Here is a 22,023-nt window from a genome sequence, read left to right as displayed (position 1 = left end):
AATTTATATTCTGTATATATTATCGCTCACTCCTTTCAAGAACGTCATAAATCAAAATACTTGATTTTTCAGGAGAACGTTTTTAAAGTTTAAAAATATAATACAATGTATTAAATAAATATCAAGCCACTTATCGAACTTTTTACTGCGGAACAGAACTTTTTGGGTAAAACCTAAAGGTTTTTTCTCCATTTGAAAAATATTTAGGATATTTCAAAAAATAATTGAAAAATACCTTTTCTTCAAAATGCAAAAACAATACTTTCTGCCCTGTAGCGGGTTAATATTAAGTTAAAAATATGCCTCTTTTGCTGGGATAGAGGACATTTTCTGGGCATTCCGAAAACATACACAACTAAAAATTGTCGATTTTTGATTTATGACGTTCTTGAAAGGAGTGAGCGATATGTGTTTAACCTGAACCTTTATTGTTTCTGTAAGCTTGTTGTGTTCTCATCTAATTGATGAAAAACATTCAAACAATTTGTATTGCACTGTATTTCATTTATTGTAATTTGTTTTTCATTGTTTGTGAACCATAAGTAAAAAAAATAATAAAATAATAATAATATATCACAAAGTTCGTTGTGCGAGGCCTCACTGTATCGACTTGTTTTATTTTTCAGATAACTGGAATTCCTCTAAATTCCCGGGCACGCTCCCAAAGCAATCTGGTGATGGGCAACCTTTCCGGATTCAGTCCTCAGATAATGAGATTCAGTGGAGTGTCCATTCCTATGTTTTGGGCAGAATATGTAAGTTATTCTATTTGATTTAAATTACGTATCAATTCTTCTTCTTCCACCCTTAGCCGCACTTAATGGTGTAAAGGGCACTACATCTATCGACGCAAAATTATCATAATCGATAATTACACAAAGACAAGGCGATAAGTCCTGCGCTTCAAGTACCAGTCTAAATGTATAGTCCATATTTAACCCTTACTGGTCCAATGTGGAATCTCATTTGACATCGATTTTTTCCTCTTAGGTCCCATGTCGGATGTTATTTGACATTTTTTTCATTATTAGTATTATTTATTTAAATTTTATGGTTACATTTTTGTCACTCGTATCTATTACAACACTATGTGGAGCAGAGGACAAAATTATTTTTTTCTAATTGGAATGTAACTGTCTACCTAGAATTTTTTTTAATTTTAGGGGGCCGGAAAGGGTTAATAAATATAATAATAATAAAACCCTTATCCGCACCCCAATGGTGCATAGGGCACTGCGTCATATAAACGGAGTGTTATCTTGATGGTTTACACATGAAGGAAAGGTGATCAGCCCTCCGCTTCAGGTACCAGTCCAGGGTAATATTGAATAAATATGACAGTGAAAAAATCACTTATATTTATTTTACCCCCCTTGGGAATCGAACCCGGGACCTCCAGAACGGTAGCCGAGCGTGCTGACCATTACACTACGGAGGCGGACAAATAAATATTAGAGTGAAAAATCATTTTCATTCACTTTTATTCTCCTGGAAATTGAATTTACGTACTGGACTTCAGCACTGTAGCCATACACCTTACCACTACACTATATAGCATACTATAGTCCGTAGAGCCTTATAGTCCGTAGCGCCTTGTAGCCATTAGCGCCTTATAGTCTGTGGCGTTAGTTCTTAACCTTTTAACTGCCGGCAGGTACATGTATGGCGGTACCCAGCACGCCGCGAATTTTACCACAAAAATAAAACCTTCTAAACATATCGTTATTGAAAGTGTAATAACTTTTATTTATAAAACTTACCAAATAAATGAAGAGCGCGCTAGTCATGCAGTCATTTTCCATAATCATAAAATTGTCACGAAATTTGTCATAGAAAATATGAAAACTAAATTATATTTCAAAAGTAATTGTTTATGTTAGTTTAATATTAAAAGTATATAAATACACATTATAATTTTAAAAAATTTAAAATTATAAATCATCAGAATCGACACTAAAATCACTGTCATCAGATTCGGCAGTGACGGCAACTCGGGGATTATTGGAAAATCCTGAGCGCCATTAGTTGTTCCGACGACAAAGCTTTCTTCAATTTACGTTTAAAGTGGTAAAAACATATTCTGTTTCAATTCTAAGTATGCAAAGATATTCTCAATAGATGTCACTATATGTTCAATATATTTGTACATTTTAAATAATTGATTTTCTTTAGTAAAAGCCCATTTAAAACGGCGCGTTTTAAGACATAATTTTTGTATGAGCAGCGCTCCCTTCACAGAAATTATGCATCTTAAGACGCTTTTGGCAGTTGACCGGTTAAAATACGGTATTCCGACTCCTACCTGACTGCTTTCAAGTATTTGACATACTCAACCATACCATGTATTAAGTTGTTTTGTTATAAAATGAACATATGTGTTTCAGAGTCAGCGACAACTTCCGGGATACGTGTGGGGGATGCTTATCGTAACGGTGAAAGTGTTGCCAGTAGCACAAGCCATCTTCAGCATAGTTTTGATCGTAGCCGGACTATTGTTGATACTGCAGTTCTGCAAGCTTCAGTGCGCTTCAAACTCTCTGTTTGATCGACATATAATGCTAAACAGTCTCGCCAAGAAAACCATTCTAGGCTATGATAAAGATAAGAATAAACATATTTTGTGATAGTGATGTGTCTCCAGGAGTAGGCAGAGAACACTCTTTTCCACAGCCATCTTTATAAACATTCCTCGCCTCTTCTACATCTCATACATCATACATTCATACATCTCCTCATACACAACCGCCGATTGTTACGTTTCCTAACCGCTTTGAAGTATTTGGCATTATTGATCATGCCAAGTTTTCCTCGGTCTTCTTTTGCTCCCATATCCAACTACATAACCCTTATCGCTTATCCGCACCCAATGGTGCATAGGGCACTGCATCGAATTGGCGCAGTGTTATCTTGATCATTACTTACACGAAGGCAAGGTGATCACTCTTGCGCTTCAGGAACCAGTCAAGGGTAATATTAAATAAGTATTACAGTGTAAAATCACTAATGTTTGTTTTCACCCCCCCTGGGAATTGAACCCGGGACCTCCAACACGGTAGCTAAACACGCTGACCATTACGCCACGGAGGCGGACATTACTATCCAACTACATTCGCCTGATAAATTTGTTTTATCATTCTTTCTTCGATCTCCTCATACACACCTGCTGATTGTTCCGTCTTCTGACCGTTTTATAGTATTTGGCATACTTGATCATGCCAAGTTTTCTTCGGTCTTCCTCTGCTCCTACGTCCAACTACTTTCGCCTCATAAATTTGTTTAACAGTTCTTTCTTCAATCTCCTCATACATACCCGCCGATTATTCTGACTCCTGACCGCTTTCAAGAATTTGGCATACTTGATCATTCTAAGTTTTCCTAGGTCTTTCTCTGCTCGTATTTCAACTCCATTCACTTGAATTTGTTTTCAAAAATGTTACATTTTATTTTTATTTTATTTGAATGCCAAATATGTACTTTTTTTAATCTTAAATACTAATTTCTAAATACTAACACATAATGTTTATTTTAAAACTTTGTTTTAAATTGAATTGTGAAAGGTTTATATGATTTTGGTTTTAAAAGGTTGAATATTTTGTTTATACAACTGGGTTACTGTTTTTATGCCAAATATGTATTGTTTTGTTATCTAAAATGATTATTTCTATCTTCTGTTACATTATTAGGTCAGTTTAAAGGCTTTGTTTAAAATTGATTTGAAAATATTGAATTTGTATGCTTGAATTTGAACTTTAAAAGGTTGACTTTTATGTATGTAGGTATACATATATATATACATATGTGTATGTGTATATAAAGGTTGCTGTTTTTATGCCCAACGTGTATATTTTACTATCACATTGTGTCTTTATAAATCTTGGTTTAAAATTGATTTGTAAAAGATAAAATTTGAATAAGAAACACAAGTATTTGATTATAAATAGGTTGAATTTTATGTGAATACATAAAGGTTGCTATTTTTATGCCCATCACATATATTTTGTGACGAGATTACTATCACATTATGTCTTTTTTAAAACATGGTTTTAAATAAAGTTGAATCAGAAAAGATTGAATTTGAATCAGAAACGCATGATTTTGATTTTAAGAAGGTTGAATTTTATTTGTTTATTATTTTACTTTGTTATTAGTTTCTACATAAAGGTTGCTGTTTTTATGCCAAACTTGTTTTACTATCTCATGTGATTACTATCACATAATGTACGTTTTTAAACTTGGTTTTAAATTGCCTCTACACTTGATTTGTGAAAGATTAAATTTAAATAGAAACACTTGAATTTGGTTTGAAATAGGTTAAATTTGATGTATCATAGTCGTACAGGAGAAAGTGATCAACTAACAAAATGTAAAATGTTCAGGAGGGCCATTTAAGTCACTTTTGCTTGGCAAGAAAATAAACACCAATGCAGTTAGTCATTTTTAACAAGTCAATATATTATACTGCCAAGCTTAAAATCCTTTGGGAATTTTTTCAGGGCAATATTAATTTAGTAAGATATCAAATAGTCAATGATCACGTTTTTGTTAAAAATGGACCTTGTCACTTTTTCCTGTATGACTACGGTATGTTGATTAGGATTAGCCAATTTTGATCAATTTTAGTGCGCAATTTTAATCCGCATAGTCTTTCTTTCTCAATCTGTTTGCTAGAGGGATGACCAACATCAATCGTTGTACAAAGAAGATAGCATGATGATTAGTACGTAGTATACCTGAAAATATAATAATCAAATGCGTTCGCATCGTTATGATTGGTCTTCTGAACGTTCCAAGTTTGCATTGAGTTTAGTCGGCATTACTCTGTTCCCAATTTTAATAAGAACGGAAAAATGAAAGGTTTTACATTATTTAAAAAATATATTTATCTTCATAATGATTAGCGAGAACATATGGCTTTTTTATTGTATATATTAAAATCAATGATTAAACATTGTATTATAGAAGTATATTAATATTATCTGTGATAATTCTTTTAAGATATGTTCGAAAAAAGAATATAATTGTAACATAATTAGCAAATTTACAATAAAAATATATTGAATTAATCACAAATGTATTTTATGGTACTTTAAAATAAATTATTTATGCTTTAGAGGCATTCTTAATATGGAATATTTGAACACAGGTATTTCTTATTTAAATTAGTTTATATGCATTAAGTTCATAGAATTTTCACACTGTTATACAGGTATTCCTAATTTAAATTAGTTTATATGAATTAAATTTATGGAATAGTCTAACTGTTCTACAGGCATTCCCAATTCAAATTAGTTTATATGAATTAAATTTATGGAATATTCAAACTGTTTTACTGGCATTCCTTATTTAAATTAGTTTATATGAATTAAATTTATGGAATATTCAAACTGTTTTACTGGCATTCCTTATTTAAATTAGTTTATATGAATTAAATTTATGGAATACTCTAACTGTTCTACAGGCATTTCCAATTTAAATTAGTTTAAATGAATTAAATTTATGGAATATTCAAACTGTTCTACAGGCATTCCTAATTTAAATTAGTTTATTTGAATTAAATCATAGAATATTCTTACTGTTACCGAGGCATTCCTTGCTTAAATTATTTAATATTAAATAAATAAAACTGTAATACATAAAAGAATATGAATTGAAATACATTATTTTATATTTATATGTTTCTATTACCAAATCCAAAAATAAATTGTTTATAAAATGTTCAATTATGTTCAATTATTTGTGTTCAATTCTGTATTCTTGAAGAATACATTTTTAACATAATGAATTTTTAAGTTTTGTACTTAAGTTTCTTGACGAAGCTGCATTTACCTAGAATGTAATTTAGAAGGTCGCCATATATGGCGCCATGTGGCTGAAATAACGTCCCAAGAATGTCACTAGAAGCTGCACTACATGACACCATGTAGACCTATATGGCAGAAATACATAACGTCCCTATAGTTCGCTATACATGGCACCTTGTGGACCTATAAGGCTAAAATAACGTCCCAAGAATGTCACTAGAAGCTGCACTACATGGCAAAGTGTAGACCTATACGGCAGAAATACATAACGTCCCTAGAAGATCGCCAAACATGGCATCTTGTGGACCTATAAAGCTGAAATAACGTCCCTAGAATGTCACTAGAAGCTGCACTACATGACACCATGTAGACCTATATGGCAGAAATACATAACGTCCCTATAGTTTGCACCTTGGCATACATGGTACCTTGTGGACCTATAAGGCTAAAATAATGTCCCTAGAATGTCACTAGAAGCTGCACTACATGGCACTATGTAGACCTACCTATAAGGCAGAAATAACGTCTCTAGAAGTTCGCCATACGTGGCACCTTGTGGACCTATAAGGCTGAAATAACGTCCCCAGAATGTCACTTTCTAGTGACATTCTAGGGATGTTATGTAGCGCATGTAGTGCAGCTTCTGCTGCCTATGTTGGCACTACATAGACCTACCTATAAGGCAGAAATAATGTCTCTAGAAGTTCGTCATACATGGCACCATGTAGACTTATCTATAAGGCAGAAATAACGTCCCTATAAGTTTGCCATACACGATACCTTGTGGATCTACAAGTCAGAAATAACGTTTGCCATACATAGCACCTTGTGGACCTATAAGGGTGATATAAAGTCCCTTTAATTTTACTAGAATTCGTACTACATAACACCATGTGGACCTGTAAGTCTGAAATAACGCATTTGAAAATTGTAGATCTGTAGGTACCTACTTTATTTAACAATGTAGGTGTTTTTTTTTTAGTTGGTATATTTGTCAAAAAAGAAGATGGCCGCCATATTATGTCAATAGAGCTGTCAAAATCCTAGGAAAGAGTGGAATTATCTCGATATCGTTGTTTTCGATACTGTTGAATTATAATTTTTCGCCGCTTCCGTTTCGGGTTAATCAATATTAAATAAAAAATATAAAAATAAATCATAGATATGTAGGTACCTATGTTTACAATATCTTTGTTTTTTATTTTTAGTTGGTAGCACTGTCAAAAAAGAAGATGGTCGCCTTATTATGTCAATAGAGCTGTCAAAATCCTAGGAAAGATTGGAATCATCTCGATACCGTTGTTTTCGACATTGTTGAATAATAATTATTCGCTGCTTCGACGTTTCGGGTGAATAAATATCGAACGAAATGAGTGGCGTAGCGGAGCCACTAACCCTCGCCCGGGACATCAAGAGATCGATCGAGCTGCTGGAGAAACTGCAGCAGAGCGGCGAGGTGCCCGCCACGAAGCTAGCGGCGCTGCAGAAAGTATTACAGAGCGATTTCCTCAACGCTGTTAGGGAGGTCTACGAGCATGTCTATGAAACAGTCGATATCCAAGGCTCCGCGGACATCCGGGCGTCCGCGACGGCTAAAGCGACCGTCGCAGCGTTCGCGGCGTCCGAAGGACACGCCCATCCGCGCGTAGTAGAGCTACCCAAGACAGAGGAAGGTCTCGGGTTTAACGTAATGGGCGGGAAAGAGCAGAATAGTCCTATTTATATATCTCGCATCATTCCCGGCGGCGTGGCTGACCGCCACGGCGGGCTGAAGAGGGGCGACCAGCTGCTGTCTGTGAACGGGGTGTCCGTGGAAGGCGAGAACCACGAGAGAGCCGTGGAGCTGTTGAAGCAGGCCGCCGGGTCCGTGAAGCTGGTCGTGCGCTACACGCCCAAGGTGCTCGAAGAGATGGAGATGCGATTCGACAAGCAGAGGGCTGCCAGGAGGCGCCATAATTATTAGACAGACGAATTTAACCTGTCCGGGAGTATGGATGTAAATGAACGTCAGTGCGAATTCTTAAAGGAGTATGGACGTTAACGAACGAAGTCCGTCTTGTCAGTTAGTATGATGTAACTTGTATAGCAATGACATCTGTGGATATTTGTGTGTAATTTTGTCAAATTTGAAAATTATTTCGAATGGGTTTTTTTTTGTATTCGGTGTGGGTATGTCCATTTTTTAAAAGTAGGGATTGAAATTATTAACAGAAAGTGCAAAAGAGGGTATTTGCATACTTGAAAATTTCTAGCGTTTCTAATGTATGTGATAATAATCCAGGATTCGGACCTCATATACTAATAAAAGAGTTTCTGCTCAATAAAAAGCTTATTTCATCTCACCAATAGATGTCTCTAATGAAGTTCTAGTGATTCAAGAACAATGTTTCGAAATTGGATCATAAATCGCTCACTCCTTTCAACAATATAATAAAATATATCAAAAATAAATACCCAGCCACTTATTGAACTTTTTACTGAACAACAGATATTTTAAGGTAAAACCTGAAGGTTTTTTCTCATTTGAAAAATATTTAATATATTCAAAAAAATAATTAAACAATACCTTTTCCTCAAAATGCAAAAACAACAGTTTCTGTCCTGTAGCGGGTAAATATTAAGTTAAAAATATGCCGCTTTTGCTGGGATATAGTACATTTTCTGGGCATTCCGAAAACATGCACAACTGAAAATTGTCGATTTTTGATTTATGACGTTCTTGAAAGGAGTGAGCGATATATGAACCAATTTTGAAACATTGTTCTTGAATCACCAGAACTGTATTATGAAACATAAAACTTTGTTGCCTTTTGAAATTTATTATTTCTAATTATTATGTATTTTGGATAATTAAAACAAAATTGGCAAAACCATTCCCTTCCGCCCGCGAGCCCCTTGTTAAAAAATTGGCGGCCCATTCCTACTCCCAAGTACCTTCCTATGCCTTATGGCTACAATTATAGAGTCAAAACACTGAAAAATGGATTATTTGTATTTAATTAAGCCATGGATTGATATTATTTTTATTTGATTACTTATTATTATTTCTAGTAGATATATATTATTGTTGGGTAATATATCCAAAATAAAACAAGGTTTTTGTTGGATTGAATTCTACATTTATTTATGTATATTTTAATACGTGATGCGTTTCGTCTTCTTAGAACATTATCAAACACTCAGATATATATTATTATTAATGAATTATTCTGCACCTATATGTATTATTATTATTAAGGATTAAATAAATTATTTGTCATGTTAATTTTGTATTTCTTTTTTAACCCTTATCGGTTTACTGTCAAATCTCATTCGACATTGATTTTTTCCTCTTATGTCTTATGTCAGATGTTATTAATTTTTTTTTCATATGACCTAACTCAAAGCATTCACGGACCATAATCCTTCAAGCAGTGCATCCATGTATGCATATATACGGTGCACATATGGTCTTACTGTGATTATTTAAAATGTAAACTTACATTTTGTCGCATGTATCTATTACAACAGTATGTGGAGCAGAGGACTTCCAATTGGAATGTAACTGTCCATCTACTTTTTTTTTTTAAATTTCGGGGACTGGAAATGGTTGAAAATTCACTATGTAGGTGTGGAAGAAAATATAGCAGTCTAAGGGTGGCGACAGACCGGAGCATTTCGTCGTAACATCGCTTGCGGCGAGCATCTGAAACTATGGATGGAGCGCTCGGCTCGCTGTACTGACTGCCTGAATGCTCGTAACGTAACACGTTAACACGAAAAGGTTCCAGTCAGTCACCACCCTAATGAGTTTAGTCGTTGGCGATGCATAGATTATTTTATCTGATTGTCTGCCTTAAGTGCGTTTACACGATCTCCAATGTCGTGCTCACCAGGCCGGCCTTATGAACTTAGCGTATATAATGGCTCATCTCTGTGGTTGTTTCTAGCCTATGTCAAGCGCGAATTTAATAATTTAAAGGTTAATGCAACCACTCATGCTTTTACAAAGCATAAGACTCCACCTAGTGTTATGGCGTGATCCATGTGTGCATATATATACGGTGCCCATGCGGTCTTACTGTGATTATTCACGGTCCATAAGCCTTCACGCAGTCCATCTATGTGTGCATAAAAGGTGCCCATATGGTCTTATTTTGATTATTCACGGACCATAAGCCTTCGCGCAGTGCATCCATCATATTTTACTTTTAAAAAATACTTACCCTCTAATACTATAAGTAAGTAAAATAATGTTTTATTTAATAATACTTTGTGTACTAAGATAAAATAGATATTCAATCTATTTCTTAGTTTTTATTTACTACAGCCCCACTTTGCAGTACCCTCTTCACTATTTTTGGGAAATTATCAACTTAATTTTGCAAGTTATGTTTTCTATTTATTTTAAATATTGATCCATTATTAATATATTCTTTAATACCTACCCCGGTTTATGACGTGACGTTTAGGATATTTTTTTACGCTTGCAACATTATCTACAAAATAATTTAATTTTTCCGTAGTGGTCACCCTGAAATGTTCGGCCGCTCGGCTGACGTGTTAACTTGTGCAGTATTTTCGGTATCGAAACTGTCATAATTTCGAGTCGAACACTGCCGCAACCGCGAGGATGTATTCCTTCAGGCGCGACAAAAAAGAGGAGGAAGAGGGCGGAGGGAACCCCTTCCAGAACGTGGAGAAGACCAGCGTCCTGCAGGAGGCGAGATACTTCAACGAGACGCCTGTCAACCACAGGAAATGCACCCTGATTCTCACGAAGATACTGTATTTACTCAACCAAGGCGAGGTCCTGAGCACCCAGGAGGCCACGGAGGCGTTCTTCGCGATGACGAAGCTCTTCCAATCCAAAGACGTGATACTGAGAAGGATGGTTTACTTGGGGATCAAGGAGCTGAGTTCTATCGCGGATGATGTCATCATTGTGACTTCTTCTCTGACCAAAGACATGACGGGGCACGAAGACCTATACAGGGCCGCGGCCATCAGGGCCCTTTGCAGCATCACGGACGCCAGCATGATGCAATCTATCGAGCGGTACATGAAGCAAGCCATTGTCGACAAGAATCCGGCCGTAAGCAGCGCGGCGCTCGTTTCGGCTTTGCATCTGACCTCTACGTCTAACGATCTCGTCAGGAGATGGGCAAACGAAGCGCAGGTAGGTCTTCCTGCATTCTTATTTAGTTTTTTTTTAAATTGCTTTGCAAAGAAGGTCTGTCAGGAAGCCTAGACGCTTCTGTATCAGATCTGGGAATGTGGTTGGACAGCTTTCAATGTACAATTTTTCTTTACAATGATTAAAGAAAACACTTGTTTTTTACCACTTGAGTTTTATTATAGACTACATGTTTCAGAAGTTAAACTTCCATCATTCAGGTCTGTATAATAACTAAAATATAAAATTGTTCTATAATATATACAACTACTTTTCTTCAAAATGCAAAAACAACAGTTTCTGCCCTGTAGCGGGTAAATATGAAGTTAAAAATATGCCGCTTTTGCTGGGATATAGTTATTTTCTGGGCATTCCGAAAACATGCACAACTGAAAATTGACAATTTTTGATTTATGACGTTCTTGAAAGGAGTGAGGGATATGAAAATGATAATGACACAAAAAAATATTAAAGGAAAAAGTAGTCAATCGGTTGAGTCTGAAGGGGGAAAAGTGGAGCTGCCGTTAAACTTATGGAGCAGCTGTGGTCGGCAGCTGTACAGCGCCAAGTCAAAAGACTAACTCATATAAGTATCAATCATAGTAAATACATATCACCGGGAAGCAAGGTTGATCTCAGTTTGTTGTTCCAGGAAGCGCTGAACTCGGACAACATAATGGTGCAGTACCACGCGCTGGGAGTGCTGTACCACGTGCGCCGCTCGGACCGGCTGGCCGTCACCAAGCTGGTCGGCAAGCTCACGCACGGCTCTCTGCGCTCGCCCTACGCCCTCTGCATGCTCATCCGCATGGCCTGCGAGCTCATAGAGGAGGAGGACTCCTACGGTAAATACAAACCTCTCACCTACCAACACTGGCCAACAATGATTTTGTAACTGGAATTTTAACTATTTATTGATTTGGCGTTTAATTTGTAGAACTCCATTTTAATTTATGTATTAATTTTAAATCAAACACAGATTTTTTGAGTCTACCAAGTTGTATTTTGTTAACAAATACACATAAAAAAATTCTATTGTGACAATTGCTTATTTATTGACTTGGCATTTAATTTGTAGAACTCCATTTTAATTTATGTATTAATTTTAAATCAAACACAGATTTTTTGAGTCTACCAAGTTGTATTTTGTTAACAAATACACATAAAAAAAATTATATTGTGACAATTGCTTATTTATTGACTTGGCATTTAATTTGTAGAACTCCATTTTAATTTATGTATTAATTTTAAATCAAACACAGATTTTTTGAGTCTACTAAGTTGTATTTTATTAACAAAAACACATAAAAAAATTATATTGTGACAATTGCTTATTTATTGACTTGGCATTTAATTTGTAGAACTCCATTTTAATTTATGTATTAATTTAAAATCAAACACAGATTTTTTGTGTCTACCAAGTTGTATTTTGTTAACAAATACACATAAAAAAATTATATTGTGACAATTGTTTCGCCTTGTTAGGGCATTTGTTTTGATAATGCGAGGGCAACAAGTCGTTGGTTAATCAAAATGTGAGTGGATCAAAAAAAAAAACTTTTTATTTCTCAAAATAATATATATATATATTTATATATATATATATATATATATATATATATATATATATATATATATATATATATATATATATATATATATATATATATATATATATATATATATATATATATATATATATATATATATATATATATATATATATATATATATATATATATATATATATATATATATATATATATATATATATATATATATATATATATATATATATATATATATATATATATATATATATATATATATATATATATATATATATATATATATATATATATATATATATATATATATATATATATATATATATATATATATATATATATATATATATATATATATATATATATATATATATATATATATATATATATATATATATATATATATATATATATATATATATATATATATATATATATATATATATATATATATATATATATATATATATATATATATATATATATATATATATATATATATATATATATATATATATATATATATATATATATATATATATATATATATATATATATATATATATATATATATATATATATATATATATATATATATATATATATATATATATATATATATATATATATATATATATATATATATATATATATATATATATATATATATATATATATATATATATATATATATATATATATATATATATATATATATATATATATATATATATATATATATATATATATATATATATATATATATATATATATATATATATATATATATATATATATATATATATATATATATATATATAAATAAGATAATTTATAAAAATAGTTGCATAATTGCCGCAGCAATGAATGAATACCCATATTTTACGAAACTAAAAATCTGACTTGCTTCATTTTTTTTTGCTTTCGTTTTTGAATTCAGCTATGCAAAGTGCATAAAGATAAAGTATTTTCATGCAAGTTACAAAATAAAAGTTTATTTAAAATTTATATTATAAAAGGTTATTTTATCCGCGTAAGGATTATTTTTGCTATTTTTTTTTTTAGCCAATCTAGGAAATTTAGATAAATTATATATTTTAACTTGCTTATCTGATTTGTTCGCCCCCGTAGTGTAATGGTCAGCACGCCCGGCTACCGTTCTGGAGGTCCCGGGTTCGATTCCCAGGGGGGGGTCAAATAAATATGAGTGATTTTTTTACTGTAATATTTATTCAATATTACCCTGGACTGGTACCTGAAGCGGAGGGCTGATCACCTTTCCTTCATGTGTAAACGATCAAGATAACACTGCGTTTATATGAAGCAGTGCCCTATGCACCATTGGGGTGCGGATAAGGGTTTTATATATCTGATCTGAGATAGGAATAAGCTGAATTTGTTGGAGATGTGGACCTTTAGAAGGATGCTTCGTCCACCTCCATAGTGTAATGGTCAGCATGCTCGGCTAACGCACTGGAGGTCCCGGGTTCCATTCCCAAGGGAAGGGGTTTAAATAAATATTACTTACTTACTTATAACCCTTATCCGCACCCAATGGTGCATAGGGCACTGCATCGAATTGGCGCAGTGTTTTCTTGATCATTACTTACATGAAGGCAAGGTGATCACTCTTGCGCTTCAGGAACCAGTCCGGGGTAGTATTAAATAAATATTGGAGTGTAAAATCACTAATATTTATTTCCCCCCCCCCCTGGGAATCGAACCCGGGACCTCCGGCATGGTAGCTAAACACACTGACCATTACACCACGGAGGCGGGCGAAATAAATATAAGTGATTTTTAACTTATAATATTTATTCAATATTACCTCGGACTAGTACCTGAAGCACAGGGGTGATCACCTTTCCTTCATTTGTTAACAATCAAGATGACAATGGTTTTTTAATATACAGTGCCCTATGCACCATCGGGTTACGGATAAATGTTTGAATTGAAGTAAAGAATAACAATTTTTTCAAAATAAAGCTAGTGAGAATATTGCTTTAGTTAAATAGAATTCAGATGTAGAAAAAATGATATAGTGTATACACTCTTGGTACATATTTTTGTGTTTGCAAGGTATGATGATTGTTTCTTGTTACAGGAGGCTCCGGCACCTCTCAGCTGCTGGAGTTCATAGAGTCCTGTCTCCGCCACAAGTCGGACATGGTCATCTACGAGGCGGCACACGCGCTCGTCAACATCAAGAGGAACTCCAGCCTGGAGCTGGGCCCGGCCATCAGCGTCCTGCAGCTCTTCTGCGGCTCCCCCAAGCCCACGCTGCGCTTCGCCGCCGTGCGGACCCTCAACAAGGTGGCCATGACGCATCCCGTGGTCGTCACGGCCTGCAACCTGGACCTGGAGAACCTCATCACGGACTCCAATCGGTCCATCGCCACGCTGGCCATCACGACGCTCCTCAAAACCGGCGCCGAGAGCTCCGTGGACAGGCTCATGAAGCAGATTGCGACCTTCGTGTCGGAGATATCTGACGAGTTCAAGATTGTCGTCGTCCAGGCTATCACGCTGCTGTGTCTTAAATTCCCGCGGAAGCACTCCGTCCTCATGAGCTTCCTCTCCGGAATGCTGCGGGACGAAGGCGGGTTGGACTATAAGGCCTCTATCGTAGACACGATCATCACCATCATAGAAGAAAACAGCGAAGCCAAAGAGACTGGTCTGGCGCACCTGTGCGAGTTTATAGAAGACTGCGAACACACTTCTCTGGCTGTCCGAATCCTGCATCTCTTGGGGAAGGAAGGTCCGCGTACGAAGCAGCCTTCCAGGTATATCCGATTCATTTACAACCGCGTTATCTTGGAGAACGCGACCGTGCGCGCTGCTGCGGTCGCTGCTATGTCGCAGTTCGGAGCGGCCTGCCCCGACCTCCTGCCCAACATCCGGGTGCTCCTGGCGCGCTGCCAGATGGACTCGGACGACGAAGTCAGGGATAGAGCCACGTACTACAGCAGCATCCTGCAGCACGAAGACAAGAGTCTCATCAATAATTACATAGTAGAGATCCCGCAGATATCTATCCCTGCCTTGGAGCGAGCGTTGAAGGAACACAACGGCGTCGATATAAACGTCCCGTTCAATTTGAATTCTGTTCCGGTGGCGATTCCCAAGTCGCTCGCGGAAGAAGCCCAGCACAAGGGCGCTATAGAAGGCATGGTTATAACCTCCAACAACCTGCCGAAGCCGCAGCAAGCTTCCAAAGAAGAAGCGTACGCGGAGAAGCTGAATGCTATCCCCGGAATCGCGACGTGCGGCACACTCTTCAAGACCTCGGAGCCAGTCCATCTTACGGAATCGGAGACCGAGTATACGGTCAAGTGCACCAAGCATGTCTACGCGCAGCATCTCATCTTGCAGTTTGACTGCATGAACACCATGAATGATCAGCTCTTGGAGAATGTCCAGGTTCGACTGGATATTCCGGAAGGATACCGTCTGCTTCGAGAAATATCCTGCAACAAATTGCCATACAACCAGAAAGGTACCGTGTTCTCTATACTCCAATTCCCGGAAGACCTCTCGTCAAGCGTCGGGTCCTTCGGAGTCACATTGAAATTCCTCGTAAAAGACTGCGATCCGACTACCGGAGTCCCTGACTCGGAAGAAGGGTACTCGGATGAGTACATGCTCGAAGACCTTGAAGTAGTTCTCAGCGATCAAGTCCAACGGATCAAGAAAGTCAACTTCAACGCCGTCTGGGAAAACTCAAACAACGAAGGGTATGTGGAAGCTGAGGACACATACGCCCTCGCAACGGTCCCTACGCTGCAAGACGCGGTCAAAAACATCCTCAAATTCCTGGGCCTAATGCCCGCAGAAGGTTCAGAGAGAGTCCCGGACGGAGCTTCTGTTCACACGCTACTGTGTGCCGGGTTCTTCCGCGGGAACATCGACATACTGGTCCGTGCCAGACTCGCTCTTAGCGACGGGGTCACCATGCAGCTGACCACGCGTTCTCCGAACCCAGACGTGGCAGAGCTGATCACGTCCGCCATAGGCTAATCTCCAATCACTAATTAGATAAGAGGGACGTATCGACTGCGGAAATGACCACCGGTGTAAGCACAAATGTCTAGAGCAGTGACACAATAATAAGAAAATTGAGATTTTTATTGTAACATATCGTGGGTGTACTGGCAAAAAACCTTAACTCAAAAATATGCAATTTTGGCTTAATGATGCATATTATAAAGTTTTCAATGTTTTATAAACTGGCAAAATACACTTAGTAGTTTGAAATGTCATATATATATGTGGTTTTAAAAGTAAATTAAATTTTAATAGCGGGTATTTTGTTCAGGCTAAAAGCTTTAAATAGCAGGGATTATTCAAACATTGTCCGTCTCCATAGCGTAATGGGTCTCGGCTCGTGCTGGAGGTCCCGGATTCGATTCCCAAGAGGGTCAAAATAAATATTAGTGATTTTTCAGTCTTATATGTATTTAATATGACCCTGGACTGGTACCTGTAGCGGAAGGCTGATCACCTTTCCTTCGTGTATTTAACAATCAAGATAACACTGTTTCTATACGATGCAGTGCCCTATGCACCATTGGGGTGCGAATAAGGGTTTTAATGAAATGAATGTATGAATTTTATTCAGCTTTAAATAACAGGCATAATAATCATTCAAACAGAGATTTTTGCGTTAACGTTTTTGCCAGCATACCTATGATTTTATATAACGTTTATTGCCAGTATACTTTTTGTCCGCCTCCGTGGTGTAATGGTCAGCACACTGGACTACCGTACTGGAGGTCCCGGGTTCGATTCCCAGGGGAGATCAAATAAATACAAGTGTATTTTTTCACTCTAATATTTATCAAATATTACCCTGGACTGGTACCTGGTAAAGCGGAGGGCTGATCACCTTTACTTCATGTGTTAATGATCAAGATAACACTGCGTTTATATGATGCAGTGCCTTATGCACCATAGGGTGCGGATAAGGGTTTTATGTGGTTTTAAAAGTAAATTCTACTTTAAGTTTAACAGCGGGTATTTTATTCAGGCTAAAAGCTTTAAATAACAGGGATAATAATCCTTCAGAGATTTTTGAGTTAACGTCTTTTGCCAATATACCTAAAGGTGGAGACTGACTCCGGTCAGTAACATGTTACGATGCGAGCATTCAGGCAGTCAGTACAGCGAGCCGAGTGCTTCATCCATAGTTTCGGATGCTCGGTGATGCTCGCCGCGAGCGATGTTACGACATTATGTTACGACAAAATGCTCCGGTCAGTCTCCACCTTAAGATATGCATGGTTGATTAACCGCGTTGCCCTTACATCGGTTGTTATTTCCGCCGTGGATATATATATAGCTATAATAGAATATATTAAGGTATGGACGGATGAATGGGAACAGCGTGAGATATTTTTATATACTGCTGACGGATGAATGTTTTCTTTTTGGTTTCCGCCCCCAGGATATATGTTATGTGCAGAAACCACTGTTATCATTATGTTCTGAAGTGATGCAGGCATTTACGTGTGTACAGTCAAAATTAAATTTTGTTTAAACATACTCGGATTTTTTATTTGAACCTTTGAGTGGCGGGAGGTATTGGCAAATATCGAGAGTAGATTATTGTAACGGTATATACACGGGTCTACCAAAAAATAAAATGACTCGACTGCAATCAGTGTTAAACGCAGCAGCTAGACTAATTTTTGGAATTTCTAAATTCAGTCACATCACCCCACTACTTCACAAACTCCACTGGTTACGCTTTCCCCAAAGGGTTGAGTATAAACTCTGCCTACTCATGTATAAATCAATACACAATATGGCTCCAGAGTATCTTAAGGAGCTGTGTATTCCAGATGAATTGGTTGATAGACGTCTCACGCTTCCATCGGCTACAACATCTGCAATGGGCAAAGTTATCTTACCAGCTCGCAACCAACGCACTAAATTTGGCAAGCGTGCCTTTGCTGTTGCAGGACCGACGGCGTGGAATGCTCTTCCACCAGTGGTTAGAAATAGTAAGAGTGAGATGATCTTTAGAAAAAGACTAAAAACACATTTGTTTGCTAAATCATTTCCACCATAATATTTTCCACAATTCATTCACCGTGAAGCGCCCTTGAGGTATTTTTTTACGAAAATGGCGCTATATAAGTTATCCAAATTTATTATTATTATTATACAGAAATATTGATACAGATATTAGGCTGCCGTTACAGATGACAGATTTTAGTAGTCTACTATATATATATAAATATATATATATATATATATATATATATATATATATATATATATATATATATATATATGTATATACACCGCAGGACAAATTTTTTTACGAGTTTACCTGCTACCGCACGCCTTGACTTTACTTAACTCTTTTTCTAAGAAATCCTTTTTCGATACCTCTTTCTTGATAACCCACAATTGGCATTCCGATAGAGTATATATTTTAAAATATTATAAAATTGGATCTGGCGGATTATGAAAGTAGGCGACACATATAAGCAATGGTCTTACCTCCTTCTACGTATCGGTAAGATTTTTGATACATTGGTGAAATGGCTGATATAACAAAACACAAAAATAATAAGTCATTTTTATATATTAAATTTATTTATTACAAAAATAATAATAAACTGTACCCATTAAAAAATAAACTAACAGCATATACAAAAAAAAATACACAAAAAAAACAATTAATAATATTCGAGTTTTTTATACTCAGAATTAAAGGCTCCCCATCATATGGTATACATCATTAAGGACTTGCAAAAAATAAAATTTAAATTACTCAATTTTAGCGGTGCCATCTATTAACAAAAATCGGCAACGAAAAGGTGGATCTTTCTCTAAGGTTATGTTAATGTCAAACTCGCGGCCTGCCAATTTTTTTTGCGGTTATATTATCAATCATTTTAATTCTTCATTGAAATCATTTTTTTTGTACGGGAACATATGATATTCTTTTACAAAATCATTAAGTTGGATCTACTGTACCCAATGCGACTGACTTTGATAGTAAATTATTCACTTAAAGTTAGATAAAAATAAAAATGAGATTTTTTTTTATGTGGCCCACTGGCGTACCCAAAATACCTTGTGCGGCCCTTGGTGCCTTTTGAGTTTGACAGCTCTTACGTTGACAATATTAGAAGCAGAAAATTTGTGTTTAAAGTGACGTTAAAACGTTTTAGAAGCACTGATTGAAAAATCAATTGAGAACAAAAAGCAAATACAGTGAAACCTCTATCTATTGTTCCTCAAATAATCGTTTTCCCGGATGTGTCGTTTATTTCTTCTATCCCGACTTAATTTCATACTAAACTAAACCGCATTGATCGTTTCTCTATCACCATTTACCGCATTTATCATTAGAATTAAGCTGCATATTTGATACATTTTGTCTGTTTTTTTTACATTATTTCCAATTTTCTTACATTCAACGGCAACGTATGGGATAGAAACTATCGAAAGCTTGTGTAACCGATAGCAGGAGAGGTCGATGTTGATGAAAAGGAGACGCTGCCTGTACCTGCATTTCCAGAAGCGTGCAGACTCTTTGAAAGAAAACTTTTTCTACAACGCACATTCAATAACCGATGCTGGAAAAAATACCATTTACTATTCTATTCAGGTTTGTATTTTTTTTTTAAATAAATACATTTGCATCTGAAACATGTATTCTACTTAGAATTTTAGCCTACGAATGGTTATGCAGATTGGGAGGACGGTATCTTTACTCGGTCGTATCTATTTGCGTATTGACCTCTTAATCCCGCATTCATAGTTTATTTTAATAGGTCCCTTTAAAAACAATAGAGGTTTCACTGTACAGAGTTTTGGTCTATTTAAACTTGGTAAATCATTTCCCGTAATATAAATTTAACCGCCCTACCCATACAAATTGAAATTGGAATTATCTTACATATTTTGATTTGCAAAAAACCACTTAATGCTTTTGAAGGCGCAGTGTTTTGTGACAACCATTAAATTTTAGGTTTTTTCCCATCAAATTGGACTTTTTTAAACCAAAATGCCATACATATCGCTCACTCCTATCAACAACGTCATGAATCAAAAAACTTGCTGCGCAAAAATGGGTTATATGTAAATCGCGTAAAGATCTGTGACAGTTCGACCCTGCGCGTCGATATATATATGAAATTGGATGCGTAGCATCCAGAGTGAGACAATATAGGGCATGATTATGGCACGGACTATCGACCTCAAGAAAAATCAGGGATCTGTTCTTTTATTTATCCTTGTAACGTTACAAATTATTAGTCAGATATTTCAACAGATGTCATAAGACCAAGGATTGAGGTATTATTACATAAAAGTAGCACACCATAAAAGTTACACACCATAAAAAGTTGAACTGACGTTCGAAACTTGGAGCAAAGTAAAAACATATGTTTATGTAAGCCGCGTATGGGGCTTGTTTTGTGAAAACATATACAGTTATGCGAGCCGCATGGTTTGGTCAAAAGAAATCTTAAGGACTGGTATATGAGTCATCCGTGTGTTGAAGAAAAAAACTTAAATAATATTTTAATTCTATTTTTGTTCCAAAAACCGTAGCATTAAGTGGTTGGTTGGTCTAACCGCATTCGTGGAATGTTTCCGCCGAGTTGAATTATTATATAGACAAGGCATAGTGCTCGTGAGTCTGGCGAGTCCCATTCCCGGAGCGTGCAATGTGAGAGGCATCTACAGGTAACTCAGAAGGAAGTACAGCACGGGCAGGAACAAGGAGCTCTGCTTGAAGGATATCCCGAGGTAGTAGGCGATGAGAGCCAGCAGGGATAGGTAGACGGCTCCTTGCAGCAGGACGTGCAGTACTAGCAGCCTAGAAGAGGGGACAAATTGAGATGTTAATTATGTACAACATTTTGAATGGGTCCAAATGTCACAAAATCTGGATTATCTCCAATTACAGGAGTGAATATTAAATGTTTCAAGTTTCATGTTTTTGGAATGCCCAGAAAATGTACTATATCCCAGCAAAAAAGGCATATTTTTAACTTAATATTTACCCGCTACAGGGCAGAAAGTGTTGTTTTAGCATTTTGAAGAAAAGGTATTATTATTATTTTTTGAAATATACTAAATATTTTTCAAATGGAGAAAAAACCGTCAGGTTTAACCTAAAAAGATGTGTTGCACAGTAAAAAGTTCAAAAAGTAGCTTGATATTTATTTTTAATACATTGTGTTATATTTTTAAACTTTAAAAACATTCTCCTGAAAAATCAAGTTTTTTGATTTATGACGTTCTTGAAAGGAGTGAGCGATATGTAGTATGTTTTGAGTAACAGATTTTTAATAAGAGTACTAGTTTTTGCGTACATTTATACATCCAACTATAAATAAACAATAATATTTATTTTTTGAATTAGCTTATATGTATGACACTAACATAAACTATTATTCACACTTAATTTACCTCATCTATGTATGTATACATATGGTATATAATTACATCTCCTTACAGTAAAAAAAACTTT

General features: G+C 35.8%; 4 protein-coding genes across 4 annotated transcripts in view; 3 read left to right on the top strand and 1 right to left on the bottom strand.

The window, feature by feature from the left end:
* Positions 1-3,004, top strand: part of LOC148302388 (scavenger receptor class B member 1-like) — a 45,537-nt gene extending 42,533 nt beyond the window's left edge. Inside the window, exons 10-11 of the mRNA XM_088271700.1 lie at positions 627-755; positions 2,385-3,004. Coding sequence (XP_088127826.1) covers positions 627-755; positions 2,385-2,624 — 369 coding nt within the window. The 3' untranslated portion in view covers positions 2,625-3,004. The remainder of the gene's footprint in view (positions 1-626; positions 756-2,384) is intronic.
* A 3,789-nt stretch (positions 3,005-6,793) lies between these two features.
* Positions 6,794-9,057, top strand: veli (L27 and PDZ_signaling domain-containing protein veli). Its single transcript, XM_088271701.1, has 2 exons — positions 6,794-6,922; positions 7,010-9,057. Exon 2 carries the CDS (start codon positions 7,171-7,173, stop codon positions 7,762-7,764), a length of 594 nt encoding a protein of 197 aa, XP_088127827.1. The 5' UTR covers positions 6,794-6,922; positions 7,010-7,170; the 3' UTR covers positions 7,765-9,057.
* A 1,297-nt stretch (positions 9,058-10,354) lies between these two features.
* Positions 10,355-18,068, top strand: gammaCOP (coat protein (coatomer) gamma). The gene is made up of 3 exons (XM_088271694.1): positions 10,355-10,959; positions 11,609-11,801; positions 14,629-18,068. The coding sequence occupies exons 1-3, from the start codon at positions 10,414-10,416 to the stop codon at positions 16,542-16,544; spliced, it is 2,655 nt and encodes an 884-aa protein (XP_088127820.1). The 5' UTR covers positions 10,355-10,413; the 3' UTR covers positions 16,545-18,068.
* A 1,877-nt stretch (positions 18,069-19,945) lies between these two features.
* Positions 19,946-22,023, bottom strand: part of LOC148302385 (putative fatty acyl-CoA reductase CG8306) — a 29,947-nt gene continuing 27,869 nt past the window's right edge. The window contains exon 11 of the mRNA XM_088271699.1: positions 19,946-21,366. Coding sequence (XP_088127825.1) covers positions 21,228-21,366 — 139 coding nt within the window. The 3' untranslated portion in view covers positions 19,946-21,227. The remainder of the gene's footprint in view (positions 21,367-22,023) is intronic.

The sequence above is a fragment of the Brachycentrus maculatus genome, unplaced genomic scaffold (assembly GCF_059751285.1).
Source record: "Brachycentrus maculatus isolate JH-2025_06_01 unplaced genomic scaffold, ASM5975128v1 h1tg000458l, whole genome shotgun sequence".
Taxonomy (NCBI): Eukaryota; Metazoa; Arthropoda; class Insecta; order Trichoptera; family Brachycentridae; genus Brachycentrus; species Brachycentrus maculatus.
Note: the sequence above shows the minus strand (reverse complement) of the source record. Positions and strands in the feature narration are given on the sequence as shown.